The following is a 14,688-nucleotide window of genomic DNA, read 5'->3' on the forward strand; positions in this document are numbered from 1 at the left end:
GATGTGGATTAACCACTTAGAGTTGAATCCAACAATCTCTTCTTCAAGTTTGAGTCTTCTGCATCCTATACTTGCACTGCAATTATACCAATGAAATATGCGTCATGACTACATCGCCAAGAAGACTTACGACACTTATCCAATATCAGGATCCCACCCTCACTCCCCACCAATCTGAACCAGGGCTTTCATAACACTTGTTGGGGACTAGGGAGTATTTGTTAGATTTTTTATCCTATATTAATTTTATTTGAAAGTTATTATATTATTTTATATACAATTACATATATTAATTATTATACTAATTAAATTCCTTGACCATGGTGCACGTTTTCATTCATTCATATTGTAACGTTTTATATCATCATCATCATCCTCATCATCATAATAATAATAACTAGTTCTTTATGGATGTAACGTTAATATGTTTTCAAGAATATCCAATTTCTTATGCTTATAAGAAAGGTACCAAGAAGAAGTAGAGATATATGATGGAGAAAGAAAATAAAGAGAGAAAAGGATAGAATATTATGAGTGAAGTATAATACTAAGTTCCCATGAGTATCCAAAAATAGTTCGTTGAGACCTTGCTAATTCGCGTGCAGTGCTAGTAAGAGTTGACTTTTGTATCCTGGAGAATATTAGATATGAGACCAATTGCATCGGGTAACTTACCTGTGGTGGCAAAATACTCTTAAGCTCAATGCATTTGCACGCCTCAGTCAAAATCGATAAGCTTTTATTCTTCTCTATTTTATTTTATTATGTTATCAATTTTATTTTATGATGTATCATTTAATTGTACCAATGTTTATTTGATTTATTGTATTGAAATAATTCTATGTCTAATATTTTTTCCAACAATATTTTCATGAAGGAACAATGAGTCGATGCTTTAGGACTACAAGAAAGGAAGACATCATATCTCCACCAAAACCTTGATACATCGGGTATATGGGTCATTTTTCTTATATAGTGTTCAACATCAACTTTTTCATTTAATGTGAGACTTTTACTCACACTTGAAATATCATCAATATCTCTCTCAAGTATGAGGCTATCAATTCATTTTGATATTGCTCCTTTTCAAGCAAAAGCTTTTTCATCTATATCTACTTGCACCGTCATTGTGCTCCATCAACGGAGCATTTCACTTGAACACCTTAACCCATTTGATACAAGGAGTAGGTTAAACCACCGACTTTGATACAACTGTTGGTTCACCAGGGGGGGTCTAGGGGTCATCACAGTTTTTATCAATATAATTTGACACCACATCTTAACTCAAAATCGTATTAAGAAATTGGATATATGAGTCACCTCACTTATATAATGCTCAACGTGAAATTTTTTATTCAATATAAAATATTTACTCACACTTGAAATACCAAAATAACTCCTCAAGCGAAAGCTTTTTCATACATATCTAATTGCACCACCATCAACGACACTCGTCATCTAATCACCTTAGTCAGAAAGATTTTCAATACAAAAGTAGTCAATCAAATCATAGACTCTCATACCACTATTGAGTTATGAGGGTGTTCGGGATCATCAAATTGAGCTTTGAATAATCAGATAAGTGGAATTGAATCACCGCATCTTAACCCAAAATCTCGAGACATTTTGTATATAAGTCCTCTCATTTATATAATGTTTAACATCAACTTTTTTATCTAATATGTGAATTTTTTTTTCATCCATATCTACTTACACCTCCATTGTACTCCATCAAGAGGACATACGCTTGAACACCTTAGTCATGAAGGCTTTTAATATAAAGCGTAATCAAATCATCAACTCTGATATAGTTGTTGGATAATGAAAAAGTATAGAACTTAACGATCATTTAAGTATAATTGAACACCACTTAATTTATGTAAAAATATACTATTTAAATTAAAAGATGAAGAAAAAAATGCAAAGGACCCAAAATTACTCTCATTCATGAGATAGACTCAATTTATAATTTTGTACTATTATAATTAATTAATTAAGTAGTCACGTGTTTCATCACATGATTAAAAACGAGAAATGTAAGTATTTTATATTTCAAGTCCAAGGCAATTTAATTAAATTGGAGAATGGAGAGTATAGATTATTTGACTTTCATGCTCATCATTATGTAGATTTTTAGATGTGATAGATCCCACTTATAGTTATCTAAAGCTTTTCTGTTTCATATGGTTAGTTAAGATGATTTTTTATGGTCACACTTATAAATTAAATTGAAATTATTTAGGTAGACATATACATACATATCATTGCTATGGTTTTGTTCCATGATATAAATAGCTTCCAAACCACATTAAAATCTTCATACAACTCACTATCCAAGCTCAAGCTTAGTAGTTCCAACTTTACAGCACATAATCAACTAATTCCAAGATTATACACATTCACATGGCAAAAATACCAATAGCAATATTTGTGTTAATCATCTTCTCCACCTTCTTCATGACATTGCAAGCTCGTACTCTCCAAGGCCACCCCTTCACTAGAGGAAACAACAATGTTAATATTAGACTATGAATTATAAAAGAGTTAAAATCATCAATAATAGACTATGAATTAATATTTTCACTAAAAGTTACACTAATATATGTATCGAGAGACTTACAATGATTGATAATAAACTCTAAACTAATATTTACACTAATATTTGTACAAATATTTATATAGAATGTCTAAAAATTATTTATAAAATATATTTTTTTTTTTTAAAAAAAACATTTGGAATGGGCTGGTGTGGCTATAGCCACACAAAGCCTTACACAGGTCCGCCCCTGTCACCAGGGGGACCAGATCCTCATCATAATGCAGGACCACATAACTAGTAGCTATAAAATTCCTTTTGTTATTCTATATTTGATCATTTTTATAAGAGACGACTAGATCAACAAAAATCGATGTATTTTGTTTATAATATGGAGGCGGTCAATTCAACCGGTGCATAGTTGAGTTGTGATCAAGATTGCATTGCAAACAATCATATATTTTGGAGATTGTATGGTGTCCATGGTCTAGATTTAAAGCAAATTTTATTATATTTATTTTATCTAAAATTTGATTTAAAATCTGGACAGCCAGGTCTTAATTGGACAACCATAAATCTCATAATTAATGACAATTTTGACCGGATGCGACTCGGGTGACATTTTTTTCTCCAATTATGTCCAAACACATATACTTTGATAATCTTGAGAATGTGAAACTCCGATCCAATTTTAATATTCAACCTCACGTCTATCGAGGTCCTCCATTCAATTCTCACATTATCATATTTAATATGATTTTGGGAACCTTATTTCAAGCGCATAGTTTATAAACTCATTTAACGTTCATTGTCATCTTATAGGGTCCCCGTTACAAAGGTTCCGAACTAACTTTTGTGAGTAAGATTTAAACTCATTTTACAATTAATATCTTACTAGTTCAGTTAAGAAAGAGGAGTAAGCCAATATGGGCATCAATTTATCTATCTTACTTACTTAGCCTTTTTTTATTTAATATTTTTATTTAATTACTTTTTATCGTCGGTTGTCCATATTGTTTGAACAAAGTAGCTAGATGAGAGATTTATAAAGATAGTAGCGTCTCTTGCGACTCCTCAATTAGTAAAATATGCAAAGGTTTTGAGACTGTTTTGCTTAGCTATTTCAGATTGTTCCGCCCACAAATCCTTGTAAATAATGTACTAAAGTTGCTTCCTTAGAGAAGTTGAAAGGACAATTACAAGGCACATAGCATATAGGCTATAAAGGAAATGAAGAACAATTGTTGTGAAGTTGTTTTGCTACTTAGTAGGAATATAAGTTTATACTTCTTTTTGGAGGATTTTTGTGCCCATTCCTACTCTTTGCTTACTTTATAGAATATATACCTAATAGCTGCATTTGTGACCTTTGCTCTTTGGTTTGCTTCAAGGATATAAAATCTCTCATAGAATAATAAAATCTCAATTTATTTTTATTTTTCTCAGATCCTTTCATTGGAAGTAATAATATTTGAAACATATTCGATAAATATAACCACCTCACTTATAATATCTATAAGAAATATCCAACAAAATTAAAGAAGATATATTATTATTAATATAAGGTACCATTTTTTTATACCGATCGAGTAAATTGTTAAATGTGTATGAGACTGACCTATGAGCTTATCTCATAAGTTGATAGGGACACCGTATTATATATGTATATATTGTAATTTGAATTTCAAATACTTCACTTGTTTATTTTAAGAGAAAATTTTAGTTGCAAAACTACTTGACAAAAAATAAGAATGAAATATCAGTCACTAAATTGTTTGAAAAAAAAATACATCCGAGAGAGTTGCATAGTATGAGACTGCTTATTAGTGGTTTACGTACTCAAATTAAAATAGGTTCTCAAAAAATGGACATATCATAAACACTAATCTATAGAATGCTAATGTTAGCTAGTATCACACCATATGTTAATTATATACATATATTGGATATAAGAACCTGGTCTCCCTTAAACTCTTAAATCGATGAGTTTGATAATAAAAAATCAATTAGTTGTATATGTAAATATAGTTCAGTTAATAAAAATAGTGTTGTATACAGGAATGAGATTCGTATTCCAGAAATTTTACTTATTACTTGAATGTGAAATTCTAGTCATTAGCTTGTTTAACAACAAAAAAAATCAACTTGTTAATTAGTTACTGGAGATAAACATTAGGTACAATATTAACTGGATTTCACTCATCACGTAATTCTTCGTTTTTATGTCAAACGTTTGATCAACAATAATTCTTCGCCTCAAAATACAAATGTATTTTTCACGATACAATTTTATACGAAAATACAAAATATAAATAAAAAAAATGATCAAGATTGTAGAAATTTGGATTAATGGCGACAATTCATCGAAATTTATATTTATCAAATATAATTCGATAAAAACAATATATATAAACCATCTGATTTTAATTCAACACAGATGACGTGTACATCGACTACAACGAGAGGACATATATAGTATTTCAAACAAAAAAGCTATACTTGTGTGGATCAACTATGGAACTTATTATGCTTACCATTTGGTCCACTTGGTGAGATCCGATCTTCTCCCAAAGATCTTTGAGTACGTCTATGCTTGATTTGACCAAAACATAATAACTCATGAAGAAGCTGTTTGCTGTCTATATGTTTTTCTAGACTCTTACGAGCCTGCAACAAACTCATGAACAAGGTGGACATCATCAACATAACTAGGATGATTTTGAATAATCCTACTAATGTTGTTGAATTTGCCATGTAGTGGCAATGTAGTTAGTGTGCCTGCTAAATTATTAATGGTTTGAGAGTGGTAGTCAAGCTCATTTTAAGTACTATATATATATATAAAGATACACGAGGAGTGGGATTTTTTAATTTATTTTTCAACTCACAATGGAGACGGTAAATAAAATTTAAAGTATTAAGATTAGTAAGTCACATTAACGGTCACATGAACATAACTTAGCTAAAAGTGTTCTGAATTCGTTAATAAAATCACATCAATACGAAATTTGATGTGTGGAGCAATTGAATCAAGCAATCAATATATAAAGTAGATAGAGATGATGATAATAAATAATCCAAAGACAAGTAAACAAATAAAAGAGAAGAGGCACAAATCTTTGTTTACCCAGTTCGGTCAAAATAACATAGTCTGGGGGAGAGAGCAGCCCCTCCGTTCCACTATAATCAAATAGTCACCTTACAAGAAGAAATCTCAAATTAGGTTACAAGGATTAATCCTAGTTCTACCCAAAAACCCGAATCTTTCTATGGCTAAGAGACTCAATTTGACCTAGTCTACCCAAGGTGAAGAACAAACAATAAACCTTTGCCCTAGAATTATACCAAAAGAAAACCCTTTTGTTCTCTCTCTAAAACTCTAGCCTTTGTTGTTGGCGAATCCTTATTGTTCCTTTCACTCTTATTTTTCTATGAATAAAGTAATCCCTATTTATAGAATAATATATGCCAAAAACCTAGTAACAAATCTATTTTAAAATAAAACAAATCTAAGTCAGAGTGCCCTCCAAGAAAAGATTTTTTTTCACAAAAAATCAACAAATTCGCGTATTTCCGCCTGGGGCGCAGGAAATTCCGCATGGGGCGGCAAAACAGAAACTTTTGCTTTTCCTGCACATAAATTCCGCCTGGGGCGGAAAACTTTCCGCTTGAGGCGCAAAAAACAGCAACTTGAAAACTTTGACTTCTTGTTACCGAGATTTCAAGGCATATCCAACAAGTAGGAACATTGCATTATATATGAATGGTTGGGGTTTAAATTCAGGGTTTTCCATTTGTTGTGAATTCGGACCGAAAACCACACCAATAAAACCTTTGATGTGTGAGACAAATGAATTGAAGCAACCAAATCAAAAATGAATGAGAATAAGCAATAAATCAACAAAAGCTAGAACTACCAAAAGCGATAAAAGACACGAATAAATTGTTTACCCAGTTCAGTTATAACAACCTACTCTATGGGAGAGAGTCACTCTCCGTTCCACTATCATTGAAAAAGCTTGATTACAAAGATTCAATACAAAAGTTGCAAGAATTTAGAGTTTTCCTAAATTCTACCCTTTTCTCGAATCTCTCCCCGTGACCAAGAGATTCAATCAATAAGTGTTTACAAGGTGATGAATCAATCCCCAACCCTAGAGTATGCCCAAGAGAAGTTCTCTAATAAACTCAGTCTTTTGTTGGCTTTAGAAACCCTAAAATCACCTTACAAATAACATAAAATGTGGCACATATATATAACTGCGCGTTTTTTCCGCCCGAGGCGCCAACATTTCCGCCTGGGGAGCAAACTTTTCCGCCTGAGGCGCAAAAACATAAAGTCATATCCGTTTTGACAACAACTTGCGCTTGGGGCGAAAATCCTTCCGCTTGAGGTGCCAAAATAGAAACTTTTGTGTCTTCCTCGTTTTCAAGGCAATTTCCAACACCATTTACTTACTTCAAGAGGTGAATTTCTAATTATTAGATTACTTAAAAAAAAAATCATGTAAGTAAAAATCAAATGATAAAAAATTATGGGAACATTTGACACATTGGATCCACAATTCTCCACTTCTCATTACTCTAGTGAATGGATATATGAAACCCTCCTTAATTTTTGAGTTTTGCCATTAAAATATTTATATAGAAAACACACTAGTGACAAATTAGATTCTCTCCTTCAATTATTCTCCACATCCCTCTCCTAACTCTCTATTTCTCTCTTAATTTTACTATCTCTCCTATCTCTTTCTTGATTGTTTTATTAAATTTTAATGAAAAAAGAGAATGAGTTTAAGAGAGAGAGATAGAGAGTTAGTGAAGAAGATTATTCAAATGCCACTAGTAAAGGGTTGAAACCCTCCTTTGGCTAGTAGACATTGTTGCGCCTCACGTGACGTCCACACTACCATTTTTTCGCATTAGAATTTTCAACTATGGGGTGAATAAACAACTAATTAGCAAATACACATTTAAAATCTTTAAAATGATACATTAGTCAAACTAGTTCATCCATTAGGAGATACATGCTTTCTATATTGTGACATTAATATGGAACTATAAAATCATAAATGTTCATTTAAAATGCCACATCATCTAGATGTAAATTGAGTATTTCTATGGACAAGTACAAATATAATTTAAACTCTTGTACTCCCTTCGGTCTCATATGTAAGTAAAAGTAGTTTTTTTAGATTCATTGAAAAAAATGATTTATTTGGTCTATATTTTAGACTAAATATGTCCATTGAGGTTGGTCAAGTGGTGTTGGCTTGGGCCCTTGGAGTATGCTCCTCTCAAGGTCTCAGGTTCGATTCTAACTGGTGCCAATTTCGGTGGGCTAAGTCCATACAGAGCAAAAAAACTCTGGCTTTAAATGGGGCCCCGCAAGTGGGCGGTGAGATTAGTCCCATTGGATTAGTCGGTCCAAAGGCCGGATACCAAGTTTTTTTTAAAAAAAAAGTCCATTTTTCAATGAATCTAAAAAAGTCACTTTTGCTTACATATGAGGCCGGAGGGAGTATAATGTTAACATTACTGCATTCATAAAACTTATTTGAACCCATGGAGAGACTATTTTAATTAACACATATTATTTCATAGATTAATTAAACTATTTTTTTGTCAAAAAAAATTAATAATTTGTCCAATAACACAAACACATCTACACAAGCAGGCTTTTATGAACCGATAATCCATACAAGACCCATCGATAAGGCCCAAAAAAAGCAAAAAAAAGAAAAGTCACTAATTAAGCGATATGCTCCAACCGCCTCACCGGCGCGTGCATATCCTTTCCATAAACCGAACTTCTCCACTCTAGGCCTCTTCGGCAAGTAGTAACCACGCTCTAAAAATCCGCCTATGAAACAATTTCAAATTTTCACAATCGAAATTCCGCGCCACAAAACCCTCTCTCACATTAACTGCCGCGTCACCAACAACACCCAAACAAAACGACTCCTTATTCGTACGTTTTTCACACGCTCCATTAAATAGCGTCATTCCCCGTACCCAAAATTTAGTGCTATTATACTTCTCGTGTTTGATTTTATTGTGCACCCTCACACGCGTTCTGTTTCACCCTCTCCGGTGCCGACACGATAAGAGGTTACACCGTTTTCAGAGAGAGAAACACTGCGAATTCTAGAGAGAGAAAGCGCGTTGCGACTCTCGAGAAGATAGAGAAAGAGTGTGTTTCAGATCTGAATCGAGTTAAGGTAAAGTGTTCTTCGGTTTTTTTTTTCTTTCGGTTTTTTTTTTTTTTTTTTTTTTTTTTTGAAATTGATCGGTGAAAACCCTAGAATTTTAAGATTCTTCTTCACCGGTACTGATTTGTTCAATTTTGGGTGAATTAAACCCCAGATTTGTATTCTAGGGTTTGGAATTGGTGGAATTGGTTTTCGGTTAGGGTAATCAAGAATTAGGGTTTTGAATGAATGGCTTCGGGGGCGATAGTTGTTGAAGATAAGGGAGCTAGAGAGATACAGAGATATACGGAGAAAAACGTTTATACGAGAAAAGCCTTTAGAGGTTCAAAGAATAAAGGTAATTCCTTGAACGTTGTTTCTCATAATTCGTCTGCGGCTACCACCACAACTGTCACCGCCACTGTCACCGCCACTGTCACTGCTGATGGGACGAAGGATAACGGTAATAGTGTTTCGGTTCAACAGCCAGCTAGGGTTTTGGCTTTGGAGGATGGGAATTCAGTTAGGCCGGTAGTTAATTCTAGGTTGGATGTGGTTTCTGAAGACTTATCCAACCGGAACCTTGGGCAGGATGAGCATTTCAGCCTTGATATTGAGCTGGTAGATGCTCCTGGATCGCTAGAACCATCTTTGAGGACCTGTGTTACAAAGCAGGGGCAGGAGAATGGTGTTAAGAATGGTCTGGATTCACGGTCGAAGCAAGAGACACGGGAGCGTAGGAGGAAGCTTGAGAGAGAACTTGAAACGGTGAGGTCTTTGGTGAATAGGATTGAAGAGAAGCAAGGGATGGTTCGTATGTGTGGGGGTAATTTGAATATGTCGGTGGATCGTGATATGGTTGATAATGGTTTTGGAGCTAAGCGCACTCACTCTGATGTAGCCTCTGCAGGTGTTCCGAGAGAGCCTACTAGGCCTTTACGCCAGTTAAGTGTAATGGTGTTTGAGAACAGTCAAGGAATTGGTGAAAGTGTTGAGAAGGAGAAGAGAACACCTAAGGCAAACCAATTCTATTGCAATTCAGAATTCTTGCTTGCGAAAGATAAGTTTCCGCCCGCAGAGAGTAACAAGAAGTCAAAATTGAATGGAAAGAAGCATGGCAGGGGAGATATGGGACATGGACATGGGATAGTATCTAAGTATTTGAAGAGTTGTAGCTCATTGCTTGAAAAGTTGATGAAACACAAGCATGGTTGGGTGTTTAATACTCCGGTTGATGTTGAAGCTCTTGGTTTGCATGATTATTTTATCATCATCTCACATCCAATGGATTTGGGTACTGTCAAGACGAGGCTGAACAAGAATTGGTACAAGTCACCCAAGGAGTTTGCGGAAGATGTGAGACTTACTTTTCGTAATGCCATGACTTATAATCCTAAAGGGCAAGACGTTCATGTAATGGCAGAGGAGCTATCAGCATTGTTTGAGGAAAGATGGGTTATTATAGAGTCAAATTACAATCATGAGATGAGGTATGCCATGGATTATGGGCCAGCTATTTCTGCACCTTCACCTCTGTCTAGAAAGACTCCTGCTTTCCGACCACCACCTCTTGACATGAGAAGGATTCTGGATAGGTCAGAATCAATGACCAATTCTTCAAAATCCATGAACGTTCCTCGTTTAACTCGAACCCCCGCTCCGAAAAAGCCTAAGGCAAATGATCCTCATAAAAGAGACATGACATTCGAGGAGAAGCAAAAACTCAGCACACAACTTCAGAGTCTACCTTCTGATAAACTAGATGCTATTGTACAGATCATTAAGAAACGAAATTCAGCACTTTCCCAACATGATGATGAAATTGAAGTGGACATTGATAGTGTGGATGCAGAGACTCTTTGGGAGCTTGATAGATTTGTTACCAACTTTAAGAAAAGTTTGAGCAAATACAAGAGGAGGGCTGCTGAACTTGCTAAGAGGAAGGCTGAACTTGCTATGCAACCTAGAGCAGAAGCTGAGCTAAATGCACAGCAGAAGGTAAAATTAACGATTTCAACTTTTAATATCCAATGTCTTCTTTGCAAACAATTTTTACTAATTGAATTTATTTAATGCTTCCTGTAGAGCCAAGCACCACCAGTTATAGTTGAGGTCCCGAGAGAAAGACAAGCAGGTATGGCAGCTTGTGGACTTTTGTTAATCTCTTATCATCATTTCTTCAATTAAATTAATTGAAATATTTTGTCTGCTTGTGTTGGAGCAGATGAAAGAAATGCTCCCCCATCCTTGCCTGTGCAAGGGGAAATTCGAGTGGATAATGGGAGTAAGACAAGTAGTTCAAGCAGCTCAAGCAGTGATTCTGGCTCTTCATCAAGTGGTATATTAATTTATTATTTAATAGATATCTGTCCATATTCATGGATATGCAGGTCACCCCGGCTTATACTTTTATTCAAATGTAATGTCTGATATTAACATGTTTTTGCAGATTCTGATAGTGATAGCTCCTCAGCGTCTGGGTCTGATGCAGGGTCACAGTGAACCTGAATACTTCCCGCGAGGTAAAACCACAAATTCTAAATTTCTACCTCAGTCTATCTTCTGATGTGTGTGATCTTTCAAGATGATTTCTTTTAATTTCAATTCATGAACTTATTCATAATTGAGTAAGTACTAGTTAACCATGACATGTAAGATAGTTAACTTAAGTTAACTGACCAATTTGCATCCTCATATTGGAAACTTAAGATAGTCATGTATTAAAGGTTTAATAATTAGGATTGACATTTCTGCTTTTATGGCTTGTAATCGGTGTTGTTGTTTATACTTTTTTTTTTACTCTGCATGTTGTGCAGTTTTATCGGAATTCGGAAGTATTTGATGTTAGTATCTATTAAATTTGATGCTTGTTCACTTTGACTTTCTTTTGCTTGTGTTAGTTAGTTTGTATAACGGTGTTCATATTCACTAAGACTACATAGTACATAGCATATGGGACTTACGCACACCATAATATCCAATTCCTTATCATAGCACCACCCCCAAGAGCTGATGTCCTCTACCAGTTTCACTGTACGACGCTTTACTTGACCTTTCCTGCCAACCCTTCCATACCCTTTTCTGAAACACCAGCAACCAACTTTGATACTAATTGATTAATATCCAAGCACTTGTAAAAATTCTCCGTTGAAAGCTAGCATAATTTAAGTTAGCATAAAATTCTCGCTTCATATCAAGGGAGAACCATCCAACTTAAATAAACTACGGAGCATCCGAAATTCCTAATCTATGTTCTTAATCCCGGAAAGCGGCGCCGCGTGGTCAACCCAAAAATTGCCATGGCGCGGACACTATTTTAGCGACAAGGACAATAAAAAATAAAGATTTTATTAATTAAGGACTGAGAAAGTATGGAAAAAATATATTTGATATTAATAGAAATGAAAAATTAAAGACGATCAATTGTTTTTTAATTGTAGAAAAAAGATAATTAACTGATTATTAGTAATAATATAAATGTACTATTTAGTATTAATATAAATAAAAAATATATTTAGTATTAATATCATTGTGTATTTATTTGTTTAAATTAACTGATTGTTTAAATATTTAGTATCGATAAGTTAACTCTTTTGGGTTTGTTGGCTAGTTCAATGTGGGCCTAGCCCACTACCCAATTATGAAAGAAATACGTAACCCTAGTTCTCATTCTCATCAGCCGCCAGCTACCTTTTTCTCATCAGCCGCAACGCAAGCTACTTCCATGGTCTTCCATTATCTTCATCTTCATCGTTTTTCTTCGTTCTTCATTTCGTTTCTTTGCAGTTTGCGATGGAGGCAGATCTGAGAAACGACGAAAAGTAACCGTCGTTTTGCCAAATATGTGAAACTCGGCCATTTTGACCCGCATCTCACCTGCTCCCCGCAATAGTTCCCGCTCCTGCCGCTTTACCCATACGCGTCGGCCGCTTTTAACAACATAGATCCCAATTACATAATTTAAGGTTTGCTGCTGGAAGTGAAACTGACTATTTGTGTAGGAATTGTTAGGGATGCATAATTTAAGGTTACTTGTGGGATAGGAGTACTTTGTCTTGTTCATTTTATTTTAGGTTATTTCACTACCCTTATTAGCAGTTCTGTTAACTACTGTCATAATTAGAGTTTATATTGTTGAGTTTGTCATTGATTTTGAAATGCTGGTTTATTTTATTTGTTATTAAATTATTATGCATACTTAATGGTAAGTTTTTTGTGTTGCCTATTTAATTGTGTATAACTTGCATTTTTCATGTGTTCCAATTTGAACTAGCTGAACATTAATGCATTAGGATGTCGTCCAAATAATTCTGACATTCTGTACCATGACTAAATTGATTGATATTTAATGACATCCGTATCTAACTATTTTCTGAGCCTCCAAAAGGAATTACAAATCTTGGGATTTTTCCTTGTAAATGTTGCTCAGTATTATACGTTCAGATTTGTATACAATGCTTCAATTTTCATGGATGCTACTAGTAGTTTGTTTTTATTGCTGGCCTAATCTTCCTTGTTGAAATTGTTAATACTTATGAGATAATTGTCTGGACTTCTTATATTATAACAATGTAACTTTGTGCATTTAAAACTGCAAATTGAACAAATCAATATATCATGTTGCTACTCCTAACTTTTTTTATTCATTTCTTATGGCAGGTGTCAGATATAGATTAGATAGTGTTGGGATGTTTGTGTAGTTGATTTTTTTGAAGCTTCCAGATTATGGATCTGAATTTAGCATTTTGGTTGGAAGAGAAGCTTCTGAAGGCCACCTGTGATCTCGTACTGTGCAGTATTGAATCTTTTTCTCTCATTCGATGAAACACACTCGTGTATAATATTTGGTAGAATGTGAAAATAACTAGATAGTTTTCTTCTGTAGGAGTGTACATCGCTAACTACTGTTATTACTCACGAAGTTCCATTGATGAATCATTATTTTGTGCTGTCAAGTTCAAGATTCTTGGTGTGTTATACCAAGTTCTTCAGGTCATTATTGGTTCACATGAAATCTCATTCCGTACAGCAGGATGATTTTTGCATGAATTTGGTCGATATAGGGAGCGCATTTTGTGTGTGTGTGTGTGTGTGTGTGTGTGTGTGGTGGGGGTGTAGTTTTGATATATTTCAAGGAATATCACTTCAACCTATGGTTTTGGGAGATATCTTGAACAATTAATCCGCAGATCTATCATCTCAAGTGGTTTAATACCCTTGTACAACCAAGGACATGTTATGCCTTAGATTTTGGTTTATTATCTCAATTAAAAGGGTCTCTTTCGTCGGTTTGATTAACTATAACCGTGATATGGCTGTTGACTCTTCTTTTTTGAACTGAAAACAACAAGTATTGAAGAGAACGGAGCAATGGGCATGACACTTGTTTTTTTTCTTTTCTTTTTTTTTTTACAAAAAAATAGATTTATGAAATACTCAACCAAAACAGAGATCACACTATTGATGTCTACTTTTTATGTTAAAACATCATTTACCTTTCATATAATAGTCAATCAAAAGTTCATAATTGGAGTCATACCGTATCAATTTCCATTTTTACATTCCTAGTTAACATAAATTCTTTAGATACATAGTATTATACTATTATCGCAAAATCATCTTATAAAAAATGACCATAAAACCCTTCGCAAAACCATCGGTAGCTAGCTCTTCTGTTAGATTCAAGTTTTATATGTGCATCGTGAGATTGCTACTAATAATCTAATATGTTTGGAATCTGTCTCTAAACTTTTATCATTAAGTTGTGGTAGTGGCTCAAATTCAAGGATATATGTATTGTCATTTTTTTTTCTTCTCATTGTCTTACACGGGCACACATTCTAAGAAGAGGTAATACGTGCTCCTACGGATCAAACTATCAAAGTTTGGAAGAATTTTTTCCAGATATTTCCCAAGTTTTTTTTCTCACCTCCATTATCCGGCTTACTCTGAACCGTCTAA

General features: G+C 34.3%; 1 protein-coding gene across 2 annotated transcripts; it reads left to right on the top strand.

Moving 5' to 3' along the window:
- The first annotated feature begins 8,491 nt into the window (after positions 1-8,491).
- LOC123895393 (transcription factor GTE4-like) lies at positions 8,492-13,723 on the top strand. 2 transcript variants are annotated; one of them, XM_045945671.1, is made up of 6 exons: positions 8,492-8,757; positions 8,903-10,725; positions 10,813-10,861; positions 10,952-11,065; positions 11,177-11,249; positions 13,387-13,723. In XM_045945671.1, exons 2-5 carry the CDS (start codon positions 8,977-8,979, stop codon positions 11,227-11,229), a joined length of 1,965 nt encoding a protein of 654 aa, XP_045801627.1. In that variant the 5' UTR covers positions 8,492-8,757; positions 8,903-8,976; the 3' UTR covers positions 11,230-11,249; positions 13,387-13,723. The 2 variants fall into 2 exon arrangements, with proteins under 2 accessions (XP_045801627.1, XP_045801628.1); XM_045945672.1 differs by having other exon boundaries at positions 8,577-8,757; positions 8,916-10,725.
- Positions 13,724-14,688: the final 965 nt, after the last annotated feature.

The sequence above is a fragment of the Trifolium pratense genome, linkage group LG7, assembly GCF_020283565.1.
Source record: "Trifolium pratense cultivar HEN17-A07 linkage group LG7, ARS_RC_1.1, whole genome shotgun sequence".
In the NCBI taxonomy this organism is placed as follows: Eukaryota; Viridiplantae; Streptophyta; class Magnoliopsida; order Fabales; family Fabaceae; genus Trifolium; species Trifolium pratense.

What these genes read in the sequence shown, in the direction of transcription:
- LOC123895393 (XM_045945671.1), top strand. Translation starts at nt 8,977, where the DNA reads ATGGCTTCGGGGGCGATAGTTGTTGAAGATAAGGGAGCTAGAGAGATA. An exon ending in AGCTAAATGCACAGCAGAAG is followed by an intron (nt 10,726 to 10,812) that starts GTAAAATTAACG and finishes TGCTTCCTGTAG; the next exon opens with AGCCAAGCACCACCAGTTAT. An exon ending in TTCTGGCTCTTCATCAAGTG is followed by an intron (nt 11,066 to 11,176) that starts GTATATTAATTT and finishes ATGTTTTTGCAG; the next exon opens with ATTCTGATAGTGATAGCTCC.